This window comes from Pelecanus crispus, chromosome 6 (genome assembly GCF_030463565.1).
Source record: "Pelecanus crispus isolate bPelCri1 chromosome 6, bPelCri1.pri, whole genome shotgun sequence".
In the NCBI taxonomy this organism is placed as follows: Eukaryota; Metazoa; Chordata; class Aves; order Pelecaniformes; family Pelecanidae; genus Pelecanus; species Pelecanus crispus.
In genome coordinates this window covers 6,438,573-6,463,169 of record NC_134648.1, presented here as the reverse complement: position 1 = coordinate 6,463,169, position 24,597 = coordinate 6,438,573, and the positions used below count along the sequence as shown (strand labels likewise).

General features: G+C 37.9%; 1 protein-coding gene across 2 annotated transcripts in view; it reads right to left on the bottom strand.

Moving 5' to 3' along the window:
* The window catches only part of GAS2 (growth arrest specific 2), an 86,296-nt gene that overhangs the window by 50,891 nt on the left and 10,808 nt on the right, over positions 1-24,597 (bottom strand). For both annotated transcript variants that reach the window (XM_075713111.1, XM_075713112.1), the window contains exon 3: positions 7,235-7,376. In XM_075713111.1, coding sequence (XP_075569226.1) covers positions 7,235-7,376 — 142 coding nt within the window. The remainder of the gene's footprint in view (positions 1-7,234; positions 7,377-24,597) is intronic.

Below are 24,597 nucleotides of genomic sequence, written 5' to 3'. Positions count from 1 at the left end.
ATAAACATGTAATTGTACATATATACATGGTAAGAACTAACATCATTTGAGGACTACAGGAAATTCATTCTGAAGTGACTGGTTACAAGCTCAGGTTGAAACGTAACACCCGTACCCATGGTATTCTGTTGTATCCTGTGGGAAATACATCTACCATTTTCTGAGTTACTTACTATAATCTTCATTAATTGTTGCATTTCAGTAATAGGCACCACCTCAGCTTTTTGACCTGAGTAGTTACTTAGTCCCAGATATACTCCATGACAAACAGACATTTGCTAAGCAACACATTTTCTGTATTTATAGCAATTTATACGCAGTAAGTACTGGAAGCTGAAAAATTATTCTTAGAAGCCATCTTCATTCTATCTATGGCCACTGCACATCATTTGAAGTCTACACTCAACACAGTGCAATTAATTTCCACAACAGTGCTACTGTATGCTGTGAAGAATTCAAAGAAAAAGCAAAAATGAAGATTTCTCTAACACTTCTATGAGGTAAGTAGTAGTATTGTTATCCCCATCTTATACATGGAATTAAGGTATAGGTATAAGATACAAAAAAAGCACACTTATCTAGGTGCTATTTTAAAATACTTACTGCCTGATCTCCAGGGTACTGTTGAGTTTTCTAATGCTACATTTTGCATGAAAGCAAAGCCAACACAACTAGCGATCACATTACAAAGTCTGATAGGGATCCTCTCGCTGCACATGGGAGCTAGGTGACAGAGCCATAGTCACTTCTTCCGACACCATGCAGTAGCAACATCAAGATTCTATCCTTCAGCATCTTGCATCATTCTCCAAACACCTTCAGATTTTTGCAACAAATGAGGCACGTGAGGAGAAAATGACATACCAATAAGAGCTTCCTTCACTTCACGAACCATACCGTACCAAGATATTGACAGAGCAAGGTCCATCCTGAAGAGATCACAGCTCTTATAGGTGAAAAATTAGCCCACGGCCACATGAAAAGTTGACAGGTGTATCAAACCAGTTAAATAGTTTATCTCATGTAGTACAGCCAGCCTCAATTTTAGTCCAAGTACTCTGCTTTGCAGTATTAATACAATTTGTGTATGCAATTCCTATGATTTTTCATGCTTTTATATATGGACAAAAACAATATTCCTGGAGAATCATTGGCCAGTCTTCCCCTAGGAAACATTAGCGAGGAGAATTGTCCGAGTAGGTGACTATAAGCAAGTAGCAATTTCTAAATGTAGAAGACACATGCACTACACAGATCTACTGCATAAAATGAACGGAAATATCCACCTTGCCAGAGAATCTCACTGATTCTATTTGCCTGACAAGACAGCAATGTGAAGATTTAGAAACTGTATATACAAGTCCAGCTTATTTTAGGTGTCCTGACAGTTACAGACCCTTTTGCTTTCCATCTCACACATTTCAAATCCTTCCTATCTGCTGTCCTCATTGCCTGCACCTTTGCAAGCTACTTCCAGCCACTCTTTTTCAACAGTACTTCCTTTTCAGCTCCTAGCAAACTTTTATCCCTGGCTGCTCTCCAGCTATAACTTCGTTCTCCACACTGCTGCTGTCTTGATGCTACCCTTTTCTCCTTTCACAGGTCCTCCTCTCCTGATCACTCACCCCTTGTTCTTCCTTGTACTTCATTTCTTTCCTACCTACTGTTCATCACATTTCTGCATCCCTCACTTGTCCCTTCCCCAGTGCCTGGATGCTACCAGGAGAAGCAGAGAGAGCAGAGAGGAACAGTCTCTGCTTTCAGTGCCGATCAGCCCCTGGGGCTGTGAGGAGACAGAACACACCCTGCACATGGAGACCATGTGTTTCTTGAGTTTAAACTGAGTGTTCACAGTAACAAACGTGAGGGGCTTTGTTTTGTTTGCAGCTTGTCTTTTTTTTTTTTTTTTTTAAATTAGCAGAATGCCTAACCACGATACAGGAACAACTTCTTCCACCTCCCTGCCAAGTTTCAAGCCTCGGCTGCTAACGTTTTTATAAATCATTATTAGTGGAGTCAGTTTTTCTTCTAAACATAAACTTCCCCCCTGCCAAAGATCTTGGGCCATAGCTACACCAAAAAAGAGAATGTGATTTCTGCTTCTAAAGCATTTTTTAGCTCATCAGAAGCAAAGAGATTTTCCAAAGGGGTTTAGTATTTAGGCTTCCAATTGCCATCAGAATTCACATGTGTTTAGGGGAAGTTTTTCAAAAGGCTGATCCTTTGATCTTTCTTCCCATCGTCTTCCACTTTCTCCTTTAATACTTTTTCTTCTGATCCTACAGTAGTCTTTTTTTTTTTTAATGTTGCTTTGACAACACTTATTCTGTTCAACTTACCCCAAACATATCCTTGCTTCTGCGTCAGAGAGTTATACTATGACATACTTAAATGAAGGAGTTGCATTCCCTGGCCCCCCATTTCAGCACTATCACTTACAGAAGTCTCAAAACAATTAACATATGAAACACAGTAGATCTATGGATAGTAAAGAATTAATCTAGAATGATTATACAGATCATCTAAACATTAATAATTTACTGGAATTCATTAATATAAAATGCTAATCCAATGGTAATAACGCAGCATCCAGGATGCTTCTATAGTCCTCAAAACAAGACGTATTCAACAATAGTATGAGTTGTTTAGTAAAATGTGAAAGACAGGACAAAGCCTTATTCTGATGCAACTATGTGTAAAATTTAACATGTTATTACAAGCTGTAGATGTGTCACTGTGAAAGATTGGTCAAAATACTTCCATCTTGTAATATGAAGTTAGATAAACTAGAGTATTAATTAAAAAAATCCTTTGCCCCTATGCATGAAGTATTTTTAAACAATCAACATTTGAGTGTTTTTTTAAAAAAAACTTAAAAAACCCCAACTTTATAATAGAGATCAGAGGTGTTTGTGTTTAAGTCTATTATTTCCACTAGAACACTAGATGCTTTTTTTAGGGCACCTGTCCATCAAACTCTATAATCAATAAGCTGCATCAAAAGAAGTCTATGTCACAGTGTGTACAAACGCACAGTTACAGAATATACAAGCACAAAACATTAATACAACAATATCATACAACAACTCCCAAAACAAATGACACACATTAGCATGCTGGCACACTTGGTGGCAAACCCTTTTCTTGCTGGGTGGAGTCTTTACCACAGAAGAGATGCAGAATATTTATCGGTTCCAAATCCTATAATCATCCAACAACACTATGTTACCAACAAAGAATTCATAACTTAAAGTTCACTTAACTAAAGCAATCATAGAAAATCTTACCATTCTCACTATTTGGCCAAGAAGAGTTTTCTTCGAGTATTACACTCTTAAGCCTTGAGCACCATAATTACAAATATCTCCACCAAGAATGCTTCCATAAATTGAATTACCATAGCTGTGTGGCTCTCCTGCCCTAAAACCTACAAAGGGGAACTTACAAAATATACATATCATGGGAACAGAGGAGTTACAGACAGTGTTACTTTTCTTAGATTGCAAAGAGTGAGTGCTTTATATTCCAAGTCCTAGATATGAGACAGATTTTGACTTATGAGATATCTAAGAACCCCATTCAAAGACAGTGTATCTCAAGATTTGCCCAGACGATGAAAGTTTGGACATTGGATCATAGTTTTTGGTATCAACAAAAATAATTCCTTCTTCTTTAAATACACTAACTATAAAAATAACAATTATGAAAAGCATGATAAATTGGTCAATGAGCGCGGGGAACATGCAGAGTTTCCCTCTATTTTGCAGCATTCAAGATTATCCCTACACTTTGTGCTGCTGTATTTGTTACAGATGCTAATGTCCTTTCTGCAGCCCATGCAACAGGCACAGCATCCACCTTTTCTTTGCAGAGGCATTCACTCTGAGACTTTCCTGCCATGTCTCTGCATCAAAGTAAGTGCAAAGGGCAAAATACATACAGATTGCTACCAGTCAGCTCTGTTTGTATTATAAATCTTTACAGAAAACTGTATTTCCAAGTTGTTTTTTAAACTATGTTAAAGCATCATAACATTCAGCAAGACAAAATATATCATATTAGAGACTACTAACTACAGGTTAGTAGTACAAGTGCATTGTTTTCAAACTTTTGAGCTCTCTACTGATCTCCTTCAAGGATCTTTAAAGTAACTCTACTGATTAGAAGGCATAAGCATATCCACCAGCATAACAAATACCACTATATTTCTTCTATTTATTTTGAAGAAAGACTTAGATCCTGTCTCCTTGTGTAGCTCAGCTGGATAGCCCAAATCCAACAAAGCATTTGAATCCATGCTTAACTTTAGATAATTAAATAAATTACTAAATCAGTCCACAAGTGATGGACAAGAAGTGACATGAGTAGGTCTACTCACCTGCTCGTCTGGATCAGCCCTAGAATGTTAACGCTTTGCAGAACCAAGCTTCTAGGAACACTCAAGATTCCCATTAATAGCACTTGCCTGCAGGTTCCTCAGGCATGGACTGCACCTATCTGCTATAGTGTCTGCTTGCCACAGTCCCATTCCAGTGAGGAATACCTTCACATGACTTCAATCTGAGTGCTAAAAAAGTGGAAGCGTTGGATGCATTGGCGTGCAGTTACACTTGCATGATTTCAAAGACTTCAGAACTGATCAGGATGAGAACATATTTTTTAGGTAATGAGAAATAACAACAATTAATAATTTCTTAGCTAGTATATATCTAATTTTGCTGATCTCTGAATGGAGTTGGGACTTTTTTTTTAAATCAGTAGTGTCATAAATCCATCATTCAAATCTTTCACTGCAATAAATCTTCAAAATTACTCTTAAAATGTTAGAATACAAATCTGTCAGAAAAAGGACTCGATGTTTTATGCAATACAATGGCACGAATAAAATATCACTATGTGCATCTAATTAAATACAGTATTTACATACCATAAGGCAGGCAGAATAGAGTAAAAACAGAGGATAAAAATCAAGTCAATTAAGAACATTAACACAGTACAGTTCCTCAACATAGACAGAAAATAGTTGCTTTATCACTGGCAATTTACACATCAATACAGCTTATTAACCATGGGGGAAAAAACACAAGAAAACACACAAAAAAAAGTTCTCTGTAACTATAATTTCACCACAATTATTTATTATCAAAAATACAGCAGACTTCCATGAGGCAGCGCAAACACTTAGCTGTCATTCACACGTTTCTCACCACTCTGAATAGAACCTTTGATATTACTTACCTGTACTGAATTTTTATTTCCTATGCAGTGGAGAAGTGATTTGTGGGAGAGAGAGGAACGTAAAAGCTTTAGATTGGCAACTGTTACAATTCGTCATTATTCAAATGCATCAGAAAAACCTTAAATGAAATCAAAACTTGTAGGAGTTCTAGCTCAAACTGAGGGAGAATAGTAGCTTCTATATTTATCTTTTTTAGAAACGATATGGTCACTTTCCTCTTCTCAAGTTCAGAGAAATAGGTCAAAATATTATCAAGTCCTAATCCTATTTCTAGCACCATAAGTCTTTTCAACAAGTACATTCTATAAACAGTAACACTCAGAGAAGCAAAACAACAGAACCTAGGTTTGTTTCAATCAGTGAAGAAAATCAGTCACTAATTGAACAAATCTAACAGAGCACAGGTGTGCGCACTGTGTATTTGGGCATGTTTCACTTCAGTTTTCTGAGAGACGAACTCATCTTGAACATCAACTTTCCAGGTGCATTTGCACTCAGTGTTATACTGTGGTAGGCAAAGCCCTGTGTATGTGTAAAAATTAACTTATCCCGAGAACGTGGGTATTTTAGCTATGCCAATTCCCTCTCTAAACAAGATCTGGTTTCTTAACAATGCACGAGAAAACTCCTTATAAACACGCTCTCAATTACACAGTTAACGTATTATTAGAACAATGGTGAACTGCTGAGTTTACCATAGCAGTATAACGTCTAAATTCATTTAAGTGTTGGATTAACCACAGGTTCTTCTGCTTATCTCAGACATCCGAGGTCTGTGTCTCCTTCTTTCGTGTGTTTGCAAGTTTCTTTGTCCTAGGCAATGTCCAGCTTCTCCGTAATTTCACATCTTTAGAAATGCAATTATTGTTCATCTTCCACATGATTCACCATGTCCAATAAAAATTTCATCTTGAGGATTTAATTAATAAAACCAGAGACAATACATATATCCTCCTTACTATTTGTCACCTTTGTGATACTAATTTCTTCTCTGCCAAGCGTTTTCTCCTGGCAATATAAAATAATTTAATTTAATTTAAAAAACAGCTCATGCTCACATGCTCACAGCATAAAAGAACAGACAAATGAAAAAAATTGCTTCAGGAATAGCTGTGCTAGAAGAGTAAGACTGTAAAAGAAGGGGAACAGATCAATTGCAACACAGATAGGAACTTCAACTGGGCAGTCAAAGACCTTTTGAGCAACAGAACAAAGCAGCCTCTTGATTCAGTATAGCGTGTTCATTTGCCTTCCATAGAAACCGAGCTGTCTATCATCACAACTGTTTTACACTTTTATCTGAGTTCAGATAACAAACAAACTTTTGATTCTCTTTGTTTCATAATATTTGGCTGAAATAAAATCTTAAGGTAAAATTGATAATTTTTCCTTTGAAGAGAGAAGACTTAAAATGATGAAGAACAGGTACTATTAGAACAGTGATCTCCTAAGCAGTCCAATTCTTTTGATGGAACACCCTGAAGCACTAGTGTTGGCTAATTTTTGTCCAGAGCTGTACAAGGGAATCAGCTGGAAAAAATGTCAGTGTAGGATGCAGAGAAAAAAATTCACATTTTCTTGCCTCCTGAGCAACCTCTTGAATCTGCATGAATAGCTAAATGTCTGCAGCCAAAACTGAGAATGCACTTGTATCCTCTAACTCTCCCTAAACAGAAAATGACCATCTTATTCATTGAACTAAGGAATAGCATTCCACGATCAAAAAAGCATGTGCAGGGGGAAAAATCATCTGTTTGCAAGAAATTATAGCAAGATTTTCGTCTCATTTAGGCTCCTCTTAAAATTGACTTAAATGATTTTGAAGAGACATGGACTTTATTTGTTCATGCTTGAGATGAACAGCAGAATTAACACAGTCAGACACAGGTCAGATTTGGAGTCAGGATCTATTAAGAGAGCCATTCTGTCTTTCAAGGCAAAACACAAAAGAAAAGTTATTTAGAATTACCAGCTACTATATAAACAAACACATACCCAAACCTTCTGATTCAAACAGGCAGGTATCATCCACCCCTACGTCTCTGCACCAGGATAAGAAATTTGCTGTGTTGTCTCGTGCAAAAAAAGACCCTGAAGGAGCATTGGCTTTGCATGGAATCTTCCGTACTGGTAAGGTCTGAAAAACAGAAGTTATCTGTTTAGGTAAAAGACACCTATGAGCATAGTACTTAAGTATTCCAAAATCAGTATGCAAGTTTTTCATAGATAGATGACTACAGAGCCACCAACATACTTCCTTGTCCATTAAAGAATTCCAAACAAATGAGAAGTGAATTTAACAGCACAAAGCTGTCAGCCATAAAGTTTTTTCAAAAGCATCATGATTGGCTACACGATGTGAAGTTCAGAGCTCAGTCAGTATTAGCAACTTTTTAGCAATATTAGCAACTACAATTTTGGGATTAGTGTTTGGTCCAGTTCACTGAATTAAAAAAAAAAAACAAACCAAAACCACAAGAAAAGAAAAAAATTATAATGACAGACTTTAAACTAGGAACTGAACTCTTGCAAAATTAAGAGTGAATTAGTTTCAGATCTATGTTAGGAGGGAATCATAGTGTAAAGCCACAGGTCTTGAGGACTAAAGACTGTAAACACTTCAGAAACAGCACTGTCTCCCATTTAACAACACACAGATGCCCCCTATGCACAACACAGAAATGTAATCTAGTAGCTACAAGATCAAGGTTTAACACAGAGCCAGGCTCTCATTGTACCCAAGTAGTTCCATTTACATGGTTGTGGTATCAGAGGAGCTGCTACTGATACAGCATATCAATATCTGAATCAGAGTAATTACCACAGCAAGCTTTTGCTTGTATTGGTATATTTACTGAGACACATACAAAAAATACTTTAGCATTTAGTTGTCATTTAAGGTTTCTTTTCCTCAAATGAAAAATAGCTGTCAAAATGAAGAAAGAATGAAACATTGCTACTACGTAACTTTAGAGATTTCTAAATCATTGAGGAATTCCGACCCCATGTTGATTTGAATGTACTGCTTTTCTGTTATGCTTATTTATGAAATATTTGCTTCTGTTCTGGAGTCAGTAGTTATTCAATGGCAAGTGAGCTAAGAGGTAGAAAATTGAAAATGGTGTCTCTACTAGTTCCTAGATCTATGTCCAAAATTCTGTTTTTAACAGTCCAAAATAAATCTTGGAAGTGTGGAGTGGGAATAAAAGACACAGGAGTAGGCTTTCCCTTACAACAGCTGCTGGTAGCATACTAATGTCAGTGTTTAAAGACAGTTTAGAAAGAGTATATATATGATTTTATATTAGACATATGATAGCAGTAATGTAATTGCAGAATACATATACATGCACAGAACTACTAACGTCTATATACTTGATAAACCAAATAAACTACAAATAGAATGGCTACAGGGATACACACTGTTCTACTTATTCTATCAGTATTTTAATGGGAGATGATAGATTGCTTTAGACATATACACGTTTTATAAATGTTTAGACCTATTCCTCAGATCATCATCCAGCTCATTCCCCCGTGTTTCTTATTCCAATTGCACTTTTTTACATTTATTTCCTTGTTTCACAAAAATTATGCTTATCTTTCAAAATATTTAAAAGGAGATATTAATACTCTTCTATACTGTATTCTCAGAAAAACCTGACCAGTTTTACATGCTTTTTTAAAGAAAAATCCAAGTACACCTTGTGTCATAGACACCATATCACCTCCTGGACCATCCTGGAATTAGGGAGGGGAAGAAGGAAGAAAGTAAGGAAGGATACATGACTATTCAGTAAATCCAGTATAAGTCAAAACCAATGAAACCTGAATTCTTCCAAGGGGCTCTAGATACGGAACAACCTTACAGCTCAGAGCACAAGGAAGTTGTTAACCATTATTTCAAATCCCTCTCCATTCTTCTAGAGGGAAAAAGACAGGAGAGAGGGAGTGTAGAGGGGAGGGAGAAAAAAGTGCCCTGTGCCTCACAGACCAGGGCTGTTAGCACTAGACACATTTCTAGACTAGCACCCTTTTCACATCACTAATTTCTTCAAAGAAACAATGAGTATCTGTACCCTGAGGCAAATTCTTATTATACTCTACAGACTGCTTCACACATTGAATTTCCCCTGGTGACTTACAGCCTTTACGAAGAAGTACTGCAGCATTTGTCCATCTCTGCCCCACCTCCCTATCCCTTCTCAGAGGATTTTATTTGGACAAGTCTAATAGTCTTAAAAAAGCACCCAATTCTGTTCAAAGGAGTCACACAAAATTCTCTGGCAGCCTGCTGTAGGAAGGTCAACTAGTCCAGTCCGCATTCGGAGAAAAGCTGTCAAAACAAGCCTTTTGTTTCATGATTTTCTACTAAAGGGCAGCATGAAGGAAGATGGGAAATAGGCAGGAAGCAGCAAGAGTTGGGCTGTTCCACGAGGGAAGATATAAACCAGGAGCCAAGGGTGACCCCAGCAGAAGCAGTGGCAGCCCTCACCAGCAACAGTGCCAGCCCACGGCACCCGAGGAGGGCAGCGCCCACGACTTAACAGCTTTAGCTGACAAGACGAGGTGACAAGTCAGGTCTAGGTCCAGGAAGACAAGTCAAAACCAGCAGGAGACAAGGCTGGACACAAAGCTACAGCAGAGGCTGAGGCTCCATCCGCACAGCCCAGCCAGCAGGAAGCAAAGCTGGAGATAGATGGGCTGTCCAGAACGTGGCTTGGGCAACAGGGGGGGCTGAGGTCAAAGGGAGGTCCTGGGCCATGGGTGGAGAGTGCGGGTTGGGGTCCCAGGTGAGGCTGGCCATGGCTATTAAGGTATTTTGGTTCCCTCAGGTCCTCACAGCAACCGTTCTGTTTTTCAGTATTTCAGTGGAATCAATCCCTGCAGAAGTACATAGCTAGTTATAATCAACTCTAACTTGTCGGTAGATTCAAAGAGGTGCCATCAAAGAATGATAGAATCGTTTAGGTTGGAAAAGACCTTTAAGATCATCAAGTCCAACCATTAACCTAACACTACCAAGTCCACCACTAAACCAATTAAGGGTAGAGTAATAATTAATTTCTTGTTTCCTGGCTTGGTGGCTGGCTTATTTTTTAATGAAAGTAAACCAAGAATAGAATCATTAAGGTTGGAAAGGACTTCTAAGATCATCAGCCCCACCATAGCACTGTACCTTAATATGATCACATAAAACATCTACTGTACATACAACATAGTTTATCATACTTTCACAGAACCAAATTACCAGCAGCTATAAATTGGTTTAACACCATTAAAAGCAAATGGAATGAAAATCTTTTCCCATGATATCTCTGCTTGGCCCAGAGTATCTGAAGCGATACATAGATGTTGAACCAACTTACATTGACCTGTTAACTCAGGAGACCAAACAAATTATATCTGACAAAACTATACTCTTCAGAATTTTTGAATGACTACGTCTCATTTAAAGCACAAATCCTGGATGACCTTATAATGGATTAGCAGCACTGTGACAGGAACAAGGTGACAGAAGCCAGCTCCAGTACTCCCGGCACTTGCAGACTTGTGCATAAACTACTCCAGAGAGCATGGAAAGGCGATAAAGCTACAGCTACTTTTCATTTGAAAGCAGACCTGCAGCGTCAAATCACGTCATCCCCTAGTTGCCTCCTCAGCTCTCATCTCTGGATCTTCCACAGTGCCTAGAGAGTCTTCTCCAATACAAAAACTGTTTATAACCCCAGGAACAGCTCAGAAGGGCATTACAAGTGAAATTATACCAGGTTTGTCTCCTTTCACTCAGTTCTCCAATTTCAGCCCAGCTGATTCTGTGCCTTTAAACTACTCTGTCCTGCCACATCCCCTGATAACCAGCCTATATTCTTTCATGTCATGCTAAGGGTATTAAACACCGTTCTGGAAGTCTGTGATAAAACCTTCATGTTATTTCAGGAAAGTTGAACTGGGGGCGGGGGGTGGGGAATCAACCCAAAAAAGAAATATTGCGCTATATGGCTGGTGGCTGCCATCTGGCAATGGGAGACTTGGGCCCAGCGCGGGCACAACCAACCTGCTCTACTGGGCCCTGAGCCCACCCGCTACGAGCAAGTCTGCAGCACTCGTCCTGGAGACCACGACCTGCTCCTTGGCACAGATGCCCTCAGCAGTACAAAAGCAGCTAGAAGCGAGGAGATAGCCAGGAGAACCTACGCTGCCTTTCTTATAAGGGACTGTTGGGAAGGCATTGCAATGCCTGGCAGGAAAACAGAAAACTCCAGTTTTGCCCTGGGTCGCTGCTGCTCCCCAGTATTAACAACACATGAATAAATCTGGTTCTACATATTTTATGTCTTCTGACTTAGGTAGATCGTAACGACTGAATATAGAAATGCTTTCGAGAAAAGCAGTTCAGAACAGATGGTTTATGTGTCAGAAATCTATGCAGAGTCAGCAAATAAACCATCTAAAACTTCATGTACGTAACAGACTATCCATAAATTACACTTCTATACCTTGACAACTAAGACAGACCTTTAAACACATCAGTCAACCTAGCTTCACTGTGAAACTTAGACACTCATAGAGCTGGCAACATTTCTTTTACAGTTATAACGATTACAGTGTCTTTTAGAAGTACATTTTTGTAGTAACAGCTACTGACAGCAAATGATAAGAGTCTAAGAACTATCACAACTGATCAAACTTGTGATATTCTCTAGTTTCATAGTGACAGAAAAAGTGTCTGATTAACAGGTGCCCTAAACAGCTCAGAAGTGACAAACACCCAAATGTAAAAACAAGGCATGCCCTGGACTACAGAAGGGAAAACAAAACCCCTACATTACTGAAGTAATTTTATGGAACAAATACTACACAGATAAATATCCCTGGCATCACATGATCTCACTAAAATGTAGCATTCTGTATTTCATCCCAGCTCCCACAACATTACAGTCTTGCTGAAGAGAACAGCAAAAAAACCTCCTCCCCATTCAACAATAGCACTATCAGGTTTATCACAGAAATCATAGGGAAATACTTTCTTCTCACCTAATAAATTTCCCTACCACCTTTTAAATAGAAGTCTACTTTTTTAATATTTCCAAAACTATCACTGTAATGTTCAACCTGTAACACATGAAAGCTCTTTTAAGGAAGGTTTCATGCACAAATTTCTTTACTGATTTGTATAAATGGCCTGACTATCTCAAAAGTGCTTTCTAACAGATCATTCTGAAGTAATTAGGTTTCCATATGGCAAAAGTGACTTTTGTTGACATAGTATAGTATAACCGCAGTTGCTTTGAAACAGCAGTGGCCGCAATTACTCCTATCAAATATCATGAAAACAGTTCCCCAGTTACACTCCTTTTACAATCTTGTCTTGCTGATGTGCATGCATGTGGTTTAATGCAGGATGTGAAAGTGTGAGTGAAACATATGATGCAATCCTGGAAAAATGCTGTCAGGTTCACTTCTAAACCCAAAAGGGAGTCTCTTACACCAATGCTCTGAAATCACATGGAAAAATGTATTTTTTTTGTACTGTTTTTCCAAAATGAGGGTCCAAAAATACATGTTAAATGCCCCAATCTTTTAATAGCAGACTTGAGCCATATTCTGAAGATTCCTCATCATACCCTGCTCTTTAAAAAGATGATTTCACAGCTTTTTGAACTGTCACTTGCACTTGGATAAAAGGAAAAAGATTAGCAATTTTGTTTGTTATGGAAGAGGGTTAGCTAGGCACTCATAGGAAAAATTTGCTTTTATCACCTGATGACCTACATTAACCAAAAAGGGGAGAAAAGTCACAGTATGGAGACTGCAGTATCTGACTGCAGTCGTGTCTCATGTAACTGTTTAGTGTTATGTAAGCATAAATTCATATTGAAATGTGAGTGTATCAGCTAGATAGAAGATGCATCTATTTCAGAACATTTTACAATTTTGCCTTTAACCTTGCTACTGGCCACAGAGCATTTCTTTTTCTTCTTAAATTCTTCCTTCATTTTGCACAGGTATTCTTAGAAAGCCCTCCTTCCCCTTTTGAATTAGCTCTTTACGATAGGGAATACAAAAGGGGTGTTCTGCCACAAACTTCTCTGTAAATACGAGTTTTCTCCTTGTCTTTTATTAATTTGTTAAACATAAGTGAACTGAAGCTCATTGCTAAAAGAACTTACTCCTATTGAGCTGTTACAATTCACCTCACCATAGAGTGACAACATCCCTAGCCAACAATCGTTTATTCACTTGCTACTCTTAATTCTTCAGGAACTCAAACCTAAAATGCTTCATATCCCAAATCACAGAAGTGGTGTCCCAGACACTAATTTCAGCAAAGTAAAATTAAGTTTACCTTAGACTGCTTTGCAGTGCCAAAAGTCAGGTTTAGCGAAGAGCCATAGGCAAGTATGAACTAGACATTAAATAAATGAAACTAATACCTACAAGGTAAAATAACTACTCCTTGTCAAGGTGGGCCCAGGTTTTTTTTCCCCTTATCCCATTTACTATGGGAGAGGACACTTTCCGAATATAGCAGCTGGACCAACAATCAAAAGAATGTGCTAAATGCATATGCAAAATAGACAGAAGGAACTCCGAATATGGAAATACATACATAGAATTTTAAATGAAGCATTTCCCACTGCAAAAAATAAAACCTAAGAAAAAAATATAATAGCCCCCAGCCCTCCCAAAGCCGCAATAAAAGTTAAAATCCAGGAAAATTTTAAAAAACCCAAAAACTCAGCATGGAAATTTTGAAGGCTTAGGAGACATCAATAAAAATTGCCAAACTTTTCAACAGACATGGAACCAGGAACAGCTTCCAGATTAATGAAAAATGACATTGCACTTACAACAAAGAAATCATCCCTAAGCAATTCACTTAACAATTGGCAAAACATTGTCCTTCAGTGAAATAAAGTCTTTGCACTGTCATATTAAGTACTGTAGAGAGATGTCATTTTAATGGAATAGCAGGTTGGATTTCAAGTTTAAAGATCATGTGTTGACCAGATTTTTACCCTATGTAATCACTGCAGAGATCATCAAAAGCCAAAAATCACTCATTATCAACTTCCTAGGTTCTAAGAAAACATTTGTGATCACTTTGGAATACCTAACAGATTTATGATATGCCAATAAAAATAATTAATATCATCAAGGCTTTATTTCAACACACAGACTACAATGTTAAAATAAATACAAAACTAGAGTGAATGGTTTAGCCATGCTATTAGTGTCAAAGTAGAATACGCTCTCACACTTCTTCCACGTAGCATTTGTTTTAACTTCTTAAGAGTAACCATAAATGGAGAATAAACTTAAGTTAACAACAATATAGTTTTAAAAGTTAAGATTTTGTTCATGGCTTTGTTCTTTTAAGTGCTCTATCCAAGACACAGCTTACTGGTCACACAGCAAAAGACGAAAACGTTGGTTATCATTCCAAAAAAGCTGGGGTTAATAAATAGTTATGAAAAACTAATTTAACAGAAACACTGCAACTCCTACTTCTAGCAGTGTGTTACAAAGCCAAGGAATACAAAAGATGATTCAAAAGATGATTCAATTCACATACAAATGCACCAGACAACTGGGATACCCAGAAGCAAATAATGTCAAAAATTGGCAAGGCAGAAGCTTCATTCACCAGCTTAAGCGCATTTGGTTATTTGACTAATAACCGATTTAGATGTAGTCAAGGGACATGTCCATTTGAACATATGGAGGCAAAATCACAATGTTTGCCAGAATAAGTGATGTCTATCTAACTGAAAGCAAAAGCCTCAGTAAGATAGGACACGTGATAAATTTCTGTTAAGATTCAACTGATATTCGGCAACTGAATTACCTGGAAATGTCTGGAAAGAGAAACTGAAGGAGGAAACGTGTGGGACGTTGTGAATGAATCGGAAGGCCACCTGTGAGAGGCTGGCTACTGGGCAGCTGGAGAGCGCACAGAGACCAACAACCAGGAACCTTCCATTGGAGAGCAGGTGAGGCACAACTAATGGAAGCTGACAACAAAGAGCCCATTTAAACAGATGTCAGACCCTGTTCCTGCCCACTCAGTTTGTGTAACTGAGGATGGGATTAAGTCACTATAGTCCAAAGTCTTGGGGAGGTCTATAAATTGACTTTCAAAATTTCCAGACATTTAACTGTATAACATATCTATGCCTACTGACAGGTTCACTTTTATTAATAGTCTTTCAGAGATCTTGTAGAAGTAATTTACAAACTCCAGGTATGCACGCACCACAAATTAAAAGCCATTACTTCTACTTATCTACAATCTGACAATGCTAGCAGGCTGAACACAAAAATCAGAAGTGGTTTGGGTTTTTTCTAAGCTATAATAGCATTAAAGAGAGAAACTAGCATTAAAGAGAGAGACTAGCATTAAAGAGCATTAGAGAGAGATGCTACAATCAAAATAAAAAAAGAAAATGTTTATTGAAATTTTATAAACAGAGAAACTAAGACAGAGACACTAAGGTAAGTCATGGCAAGACCTCCTTGCAGTGCTCCTGAAAACAAATGCAAGGGGCAAATCCTGGGATTCCGTAGTTCGTTCCCATTCAATAAATGCTCTGTACTTTGTCCTTACACCTCTGGTTTTCAGAATTTACATTTAGATGGGCATTTTTAAAATTGGCATTTTGTAATAGCCTTCTTAGATAATAGATTAGAACAGAATGGGGCAATTCTCAGTTTCTCTTACAGAGGACAATAACAACTTATCTTTGATGCATGATCATGAGCTTTTCCCCATCACAAACAGAGAAGCCAGAGCTGAATTAACGTAGAGTTTGCTGAAGTTGAAAAATCCTAGTTTCTGAATTTCCCTCATTTATATTGTAATTTAATGAGAAAAACAGGAGGATTGCATTCGAGTAAGTTGTTTGTGGCTATTTCATTGTCACATAGCAGGACCTGTGCACGAAAATGGCAACTACATGTTGAAACAGCAATTTTCCATGAGATATAAACCAGTCAACTCCGAGTGGATTTTCATAGCACATATTTAAAAAAGCATCTTATTAACCCACAATCATGTTTTATCAAACATCACATTCTTGAAGGGGATATGATTCTCTCAAAATAAATATTAAATTTTGGCAAAACCAGCTCATTTTAGCCTCAGAAATTTCAAAAAAAATCACATTTTGCTCTTAATCATTCCAGAAGAACCCAAGCTAAGGACAATGCTTAGAAAACTTCATTCGGAATAGCTGAAGCCCGTTAAGACACATTATGGGAACATCTTCTGATATGAAACTTTAGAACCTATAATTTCACTTACAGTGTTGTATAATACAGTTCAAATAACCAGCATATTTAGTTGATCTATGGAATTATAGTGGATAACCTTTTACTGGCAGTCTGAATAACAAATGTAAGAAGCCATCCAAATTCGTTGATGTAGTAATTGTAACGCTAGGTATACTGCTGTATGACAGTCATGCCTCTTCCTCCTTTTCCTCCTGTTTTTCTCTCAATGATCAGTCTCACATTTGGTGACCTTTTGAAGCGCAAGGCGGGGTAGGGGGCTCCCAACTCTTTCTGTAAGATTAGTTCCAAATGGTGCTTTACCTAACAAGTGTCAAAGACAACTGTGATAAAGATCTACACAGTCTAAAGGAAGACAGAATTTTTTCAGATGCTTTATCTATTCACTTTTTGGATTTCCAGATGTTTAACAAAGACACAATTTTTATGCAGATGCTTAAAACATTCAAAAAGAATTTCGCATGTAGCTCACTGCAGGTAATGATTCTCCAAAGCCCTGTATGTTCATTTCTAAGAAGAATTGCATCTTTGCCTTTATGATAAAGAATCTGATTTTCTGTGAGTTTTCCAATTAGAAACCACAAGGAAACTGCTAGAGCCCTGGGAATTCTAAGCTGGCGTAGAATTTAAAAATGTCCGTGATTTGAAAAACATGTTGGAATGTTAATCTATACAGCCAAATTTCCAAACCACCCTTAAATCAGCCTCTAAAGTTGCAAGCAAAGCTTTACTGTATACTTGAAGCATTTGGGGCCAATTTACATATACAAGCCCAAATGGGAATACATGTTTATTTAAATAAACAAATTAGACGTAATTATGATATCTATAAATTGGTGGCTATGCCTGAAAGTGACTTCTGTTTTCTCCTTCTGCATTGCAGTCATCACTTACGGCTGTATATTCACTATTCCCATTGTTTCAGAAATTTTGGCTCATTATTGTAAATGTAAGACTCACTATTGATAAATGGACCAAATTCTGTAGTTCTTGCTTATTCATTATTCCCTAAAAATTACTAACACTAAGTTTGACCTAAGAATTGCACAATTAAGCTGAAGATAGTTGATCTAAATTATATTTTCTCAAGCTTTTAAAAATATATGCTAATTTCCATTCAAGTCCCTAATCTTAAATTTCTGCTCTAGACTACTCCTAAGAGTCTAAATAAAAGATCCCATAGAAAGATCTGTTACAAAGATTTTTACACTTTGCTTTAAAGACTTAACAAAATAAATAATAGGATCGTTACAATGCATTTCACATAAAAGGCAAAATCCAGCACATCTAAAAATGGCTGTTTATATATTTCTCTCAGAAAATATGTGATCCTTATTTGCAGTATCTGGACTGAAGGAATCATAAAAATGTTATGAAAACTTCCAGTTTTAATACAAATTTTATGAAGCGTCTAAGTATTAGTATTCCATACAAAACCAATGTTAATTAACAAAACTTGCGATGTCTTCTAGTTAATTGGTATTATTAGAAATCAAAGTTTGGTTCTCCTCTTGACCTGATTTGCAGTCTGAATCATTAGGATATTTTCCGAAGCAGGATCTAAGATGCAGTTAACTGCTTAAATCTGCACTGCTTTTTCCATGACAGCTACCTCGAGTTGCAAACACTGATTATTTCTGCAATGTCAAATAGGAGCAGAGGGAGCGGTATGCAGGAGAATCCCTACCTCAGGTTCACTGACAAGAGCAAGGCCAGTTCACACAGGGATTAGATGTGCTCCAGCCAAACGAGGGAACAGACTATGCTTTCCCAGGGACAAGAAGTTATCAGCAGGAAGAACGATCTGGAGAGAGGTGTCTCAGTGCTCCTTCCAGGACTGTGTAGCTCTCCCCCCAACACAGTGCATGGCTTCAAGTGCACCTAAAAGCTTATGCAAAGTTCTTCGATGTATTCACCTGGAAGGTGCCAAGCAGACAACCACAGAATACCCTGAGTTTGTTCAGAAGTCTCCTTTTATGGCCTCGTGAGAAACAGAACTCTATCCTACCATGCAATCCTCCTGCAAGCAGAAAAGCCTTAATTGTAAGCATTATTTGCAGAGGCATATAGGGTTTGTCCACATGACCTGTTGCAGGCAAATCTTACAGTATCTGCAAGAAACCTGGTAGCAATCCAGCTGAACATGAGCTCAGCAAGCTATTGACATGTCTGAGAAAGGTACAAGGAATTCTCTAACACACAGCTTTACAGTCTTGTGGAAATGATTCCTTCCAGATGGATTAGCACTTGTGAGTCATTTCACAAGATTACTCTTTTCCTCTCATATCCACATCAGTCTGCCACTATAAAGATTAATATACAAAAAGACAATGCGCTGGGTTTTTTTTCCCTCCCAAGTAACTGAGGGCCATATCTATGCTGTAAATGATTAGAAATTGGCTCCACAAGCTTTTATTGCAAAACAAAAGTCTCCAGAAAGTACAAGTGTGCAGACAAGCAACTTGCTGCCCCAGACCACAAAGAATCTGTTCATAGCCTAACCACATTCATGCAATTCTCGACTGGAGAGTCAGATTTAGAACTTACAGAGCACCTGAACATGGCTCTGCCATAGCTGAGGACTCTTTATGCTGGGCAGACAGGCTCAAGGCACCAAGCTTACAGAATACTGTATTTGCTGGGAATCTATCCCATCTACAGGACACAGATAAACTTGAGAAACTGAAGCCTACAGTAAAAATAGAAGCACCATGTCGATTAGATGAGATTTTCAGCTTGGCCATCCAGAGCCTAAGAGGACTAAGATCCACATGCTTCAAAGGAAGAGACTTCAAAGCAGACAAAGATAGAAGAGACTGTCCAAAGGGAAAATTTATTCTTAGCCTTTTCCATTTGAACTTGAATTACACCTTCAGGCATGAAAATTTATACTCTTTCCACATTTAAAAAAAATTGAAGCAATTCTTTCTATTGTACCTATGGATGTTCTCATAGCAATCACGCATATCCAATTGTTTAGGAATCTGTTAGTCTTATTCTTAATTGAGAATACATTGATGAAGTAAGTCCAAAAATCATTATTATATTTCAGAAAGACCAAATGAAAGGAAATTATAAATTTACTAATTTCCATTGCACCTCAATCATTTGTCGAGAGGAAGATTTCCTTAGGGCAGGACCTTTTCTACTTAAAGAAGAAAAATAAAGTTATCTGGTTTGGCCTAGTTTTTGTATTTTAATATCCTGAACAATTTTAATGCACACCCACTTCTTGACAGCTCCAGTAAGGGAAGGTCAAAGAGCTTTGGTGTTGATTTTATAAACTATAATATCTAGTCCAAAGAGTTTTTTTACTAGCCTCCTCATTTTTAAGAGCCCTTCAAAAATACTATGGTCTTTATTCGGGTTTAGTTAGATCTTAAACCAACTACTGAGTCTTTGAATTATGCCATACACAGCCTGCCTCCTGTCCACCAGCCAAGCTAGCTGCCTTGGGAAATTATTAAATATTTTCCTAGTTCTCTACCTGGTTTGATATTTCAAGAGTTTAGGTGAAAATATACTAACAGACCTATTACACTCTCTACAATTTGCCAGATGTGTGGAGTCTTCTGTAAACAAAACCAACAATTTAACCTTACAGTATCTGTACAAGTGTCTCACCTTGTCCAAGACTTGAACGGATCTTCCTGGATTACTTACAAATGAGGGTTACAGTAGCATATTCATTTGTCATTCAGCCTATGTGATAATATATCCGTATGAAGATACATAATATTTTCTAAAACCAAATTTCCTCATTTCTAAACTGCTGCCAGACACATTGCTTTCCTTGACGACGTATGCCGTGGAGACTCAGAGACATTTGTTACTTCTCTTGAACCTCCAGGATTCTGATAATTTCTCCATTCATGCAAAGGAATGATTGAAAAGATAGAACAAGCATAACCACATTTTTCGTTCTTATAAATTGTTAGAGCAATCCCAGAGCCGTTACTCAATCCCAACTCTCACTCGTTCAGGAGATAAGTCAAATCCTAAACCATTGGTCCAGATTCTCTACTTTAGAAGGACTAGGTTCACTACATTTGCTTGTGGCCCCATTGCAGAGCAGCCACAAAGCTCTCTGAAGCAGCAGATCCACAAGCAAAGGTCCGTCTCCTGTCTACATTTAAAGAACTGTGATTTTCCATGTTTCTTGTAAATAAGCAGAGTCCATTTGTTCTCATAATGGGAACTACCTAATACTAATCACGGCTCACCAAATGGGGTAGCCATACTGTTTGGCACAAGAAGAGCTCAAAGCACTTTACAATGTCCACAAATCAAGCCACTGCTGTACAGTGAAGAGTATTCCCAGGTTACAGATGTGGAAAATGAAAGCACAGAGATGTATTCTCCCAAAAGCAAACAATAAGCTGACAGCTGAGATGGGAAATTAACTTGGCCTCCAGTTTATAATCTTGTTCTTTTGCCACTAGCCCCTTCTTTCAATATTGACAGAATTCAGGTCAATTCGCTGGCTTTTCAAGTCCTTTAGTTTACAGATTCTGCCTCTACTTCCACAGATATACATAACTCTCTTTAGAAACATAAACATCTTGAAATTTAAAACAAACTGAGAGTTTTCAGTTGTGTAACTGCTGAATTGTTTTGCCTCCGAGATCCAACTTCAATATTAGAACTTAATTAAGGGCAAAAAACTTCCATCCCAAATCTCAGTTTAGATCTCTTAATTGTAACTCTCAAAATGCATAACGTGACTCTCAAAGTGCTCTCACTAGGCCAAAAATCTCACCTTACATAAACCTGCATGACTCTGAGAAGCCAATGCTGTCACAGTGATCTACACCCACCAAGTATCCAATTCACTAAGTATATTTCCCAGGAGCAAATGAAAGCTTTGGATACAGAACAACTGCAAAATACACTTCAGATACTAGGACTATGGGCAAGATGTGGACAGGATCTCTTAATATTAGGAAATACATGAACGTGTGGGTGCATAAATTACTGTTTTCATAGACAGTTTCAGTGGAAGTGCACATGCACATCCAAGGACAAAATTTACTCACTGTTTTCTAGACAAGAACTTTATTTCAGTGCAACATTCAGTTTACTCTTATTACATCAGCTCCCACTGGAAGAATAAAATTAAATGCATATTTGAATTAAACATTCTAGGAGTTAAGAAATATTTGCATCTGGATTTATTTTCTACTTACTTCTATTTCTTTTATAGGCCAAATCAAATCTAGATCCCGGCTTCCTGAAAATGAGGTTGAATTTTAGATTCCGATTCATTATTCCAAAGTATTTCTAAGAGGGATTTGAGTTGAGATTTATCTGATTACCCTCTGAGAACTCAAAGAAAAAGGATGATTCATCTTCAACCTGTTTTCATTCATTTGCCATGAAAACATTGTTTTCAGTGGAATGTTCATAAATATATAGGCAGCTTCAAGGATGGTGGGCAGACTATTATGCCCTGCCTATAAAATGGTGATAACTATTAACACAATTTATTTATGTTTATTTTAAAATCTTAATTAATGGGCTTACTAAACTAAGCCCAAGCAAATGTGGGCTCTGCGCATACTGCACATGCCTTGATGCTTTGAATTTGTTTGTACAGCTGTGAAATTCTCAAATTAACTATCTGTCAGGAAAAGTAAAATACTGCCAGGAGAACATGGAGATGAAATCCAAGCCAATGGGAGAAAATTACAAAATGGCATCCTGTGACTTGAATCACTTTTACGGAATAACTCCTGCTATAATAATAAGTCTGTAGTTTCTAGACAGTAGATCATTAGCAGCAGCAGTGCAGGTAGTTCCAACAACTTACTACCATACAAATCTTGAGCATTTATTAAGATTGATACCAGTCATCTCCTTGTCATTTTATAAATGTACACGATTAGATATATTTATGACTGTAAAAATCTCCAAAAAGGGGAAAAAATTACTCCTTTAAAAATATAGCATAGTCACACCAGTCTAATACCGCCCTCCCTGTTTAAAATTTCCATTTTCATTTAAAACTCAAAAGTTTTTTCTCTTTCTCAAAGGATCAGATACAACATCAACATTTTCAGAATCATCAGGTTTTGAAGCATGGTTTAGCTGCTTAACAACAAAGAACATGGTCTTCTGGGATTTACAAAAGAACCTAGCACCTCGCAGCCTTTGAAATGAACAATTGTTAAATGCCTCACCTTCAGAAACTGAAATGCTTTTAATAACTGAGTTGTTAATCATTCAGTAACAAAACACCACAGGCCTAGGGAGCTAGACTGGTGAAGGACGCATTCAGAGCATCTATTCGAATACCCAAAAATGCCTATTATGGCATTAAGCTCAGAAGGGCAATGACCAGAGCCTGCGTAAATGGCACCAGAGGCTGCCAAACTCCAGTGCTCTCCATCACACATTACTCCCCTGGATAACAGATACCAGCGTGACTCGGGTGCTATTTTTAGCTGTAGGGATTCAGTCCTAAAGAGGCATCTGTATATAGAACAAAAGCTACATATTTAATTTAAAATAATTTCTTTGAAGTTTGACCCTAGTGAAAGGAGACATTTGTCCACGTCCATCTGCACAACCAGCAAGGTATTCAACCCCAAGAAGCAGTAATTCACAGGACATAAGTGACCCTACTGGGTTAGCCAAAGGTTCATCTAACCCAGGCTGGCCATAAGTAAGCATCTAGGGAAGACGAAGCCCATAGCAAACATGTTACACCTCTCACTACTTTCTCAAGCTCCAACCATTTTCAGCTATGGGGACTTCCTCATCTAGATGGGGTTTCTGTGTATTCAGCCTTCCATTACATTATTCAGTGTTTTCTTGAACCCAGGTAAACTCATTGGCAAGAAATTTCCAACTGGTTCATAAACAAGGACCCCCTTTTGTTTCTTTGGCTCCTACTAGCTTCATTCGATGTCCCATAGTTTTGGTACAGAAAAGACTGAACACCTACCATGCCATTCCTGATTTTGCAGGTTCCATCATATGCCCCCATGCTACCTCTTTTCACACTGAAGAACCCTAACCTACTCAAGTCACTCATAAAAAGCTACTCCACTGATCTCCTTCACTCATAAAAAGTTACTCTTTCATTGCCTTCCTCTGACTCTTAAGGAAAGAAGACTTTACTTTTGCATCACACACCTTGCAATCTCCTTTCCAGTTTCTTAAAGCTATATTCCCAAGTAATATTACCAGTAGTTTCCTAACTCTTCTGAAATGTCCCCAGTATCCGCAAGTGTCTCCACATGACACAAAAAGGAAGTGTTTATAACAATACCACCATCTTCCTTCCAGATTTGGAAAACGTGGCATTTTGGGAAGCACAACTTTTTTGATTTATGCTTTCCTGATTTATTCCACACTCAGAAAGGCTGACGCTGACCTAGGGGGTCCCTGAAAGCTGAAGAAAGTTCAGTCCTCCGTAATAAGAAAGGGAACGATAGTTTTGTTAAGAAACAAACTGCAAAACTGACAGTGACTAGAAACATATTGCACAAGCGGTTAACCCAGAAGCAACAGGATTTAACCTCTGCCATTCTGTAGAGTATTGCAATATGAACTTAAGGAATTACGGCAAACAACTGATGAGTCAGTGTATGCAGCATTAGTTTCTAACGCCTTCTTACACGTGTCGCTACAGCTGCTAAACTGGCCAGACAGCCCCAAGGAGCTGCACAAGTGAATTCATGATCAGTAGTACATGATCAAGCAGAACAAGATATATCATCTTCCTCTAAGACAAAACTAAACCCAAAATATTTTATGGAGCTTTTCCATCTGGGAAGTAGTTCATATACAAGGAAAAAGCTTGTGGAGGGACTTCGTAAAATCCCTCACACCCACCTGCACGCCCACCCCCCCACTATCTGTAGCCTTATCTTGTCTCCCTCACTCAGCTGCAACCCGGTGCTGCCTGCAAGCCTATCCTTCTGGCAGCCACTCATATCAGTCTGCTTCTATCAAAAAAAAATTAGAAGTTACATATATAGATATAAAAGCACGTTATCTACTTTGATAGAGGCTGAACTCTGTAGAAGTCAGCAGCTTCTTCCAGCTGCCAGTGAAGT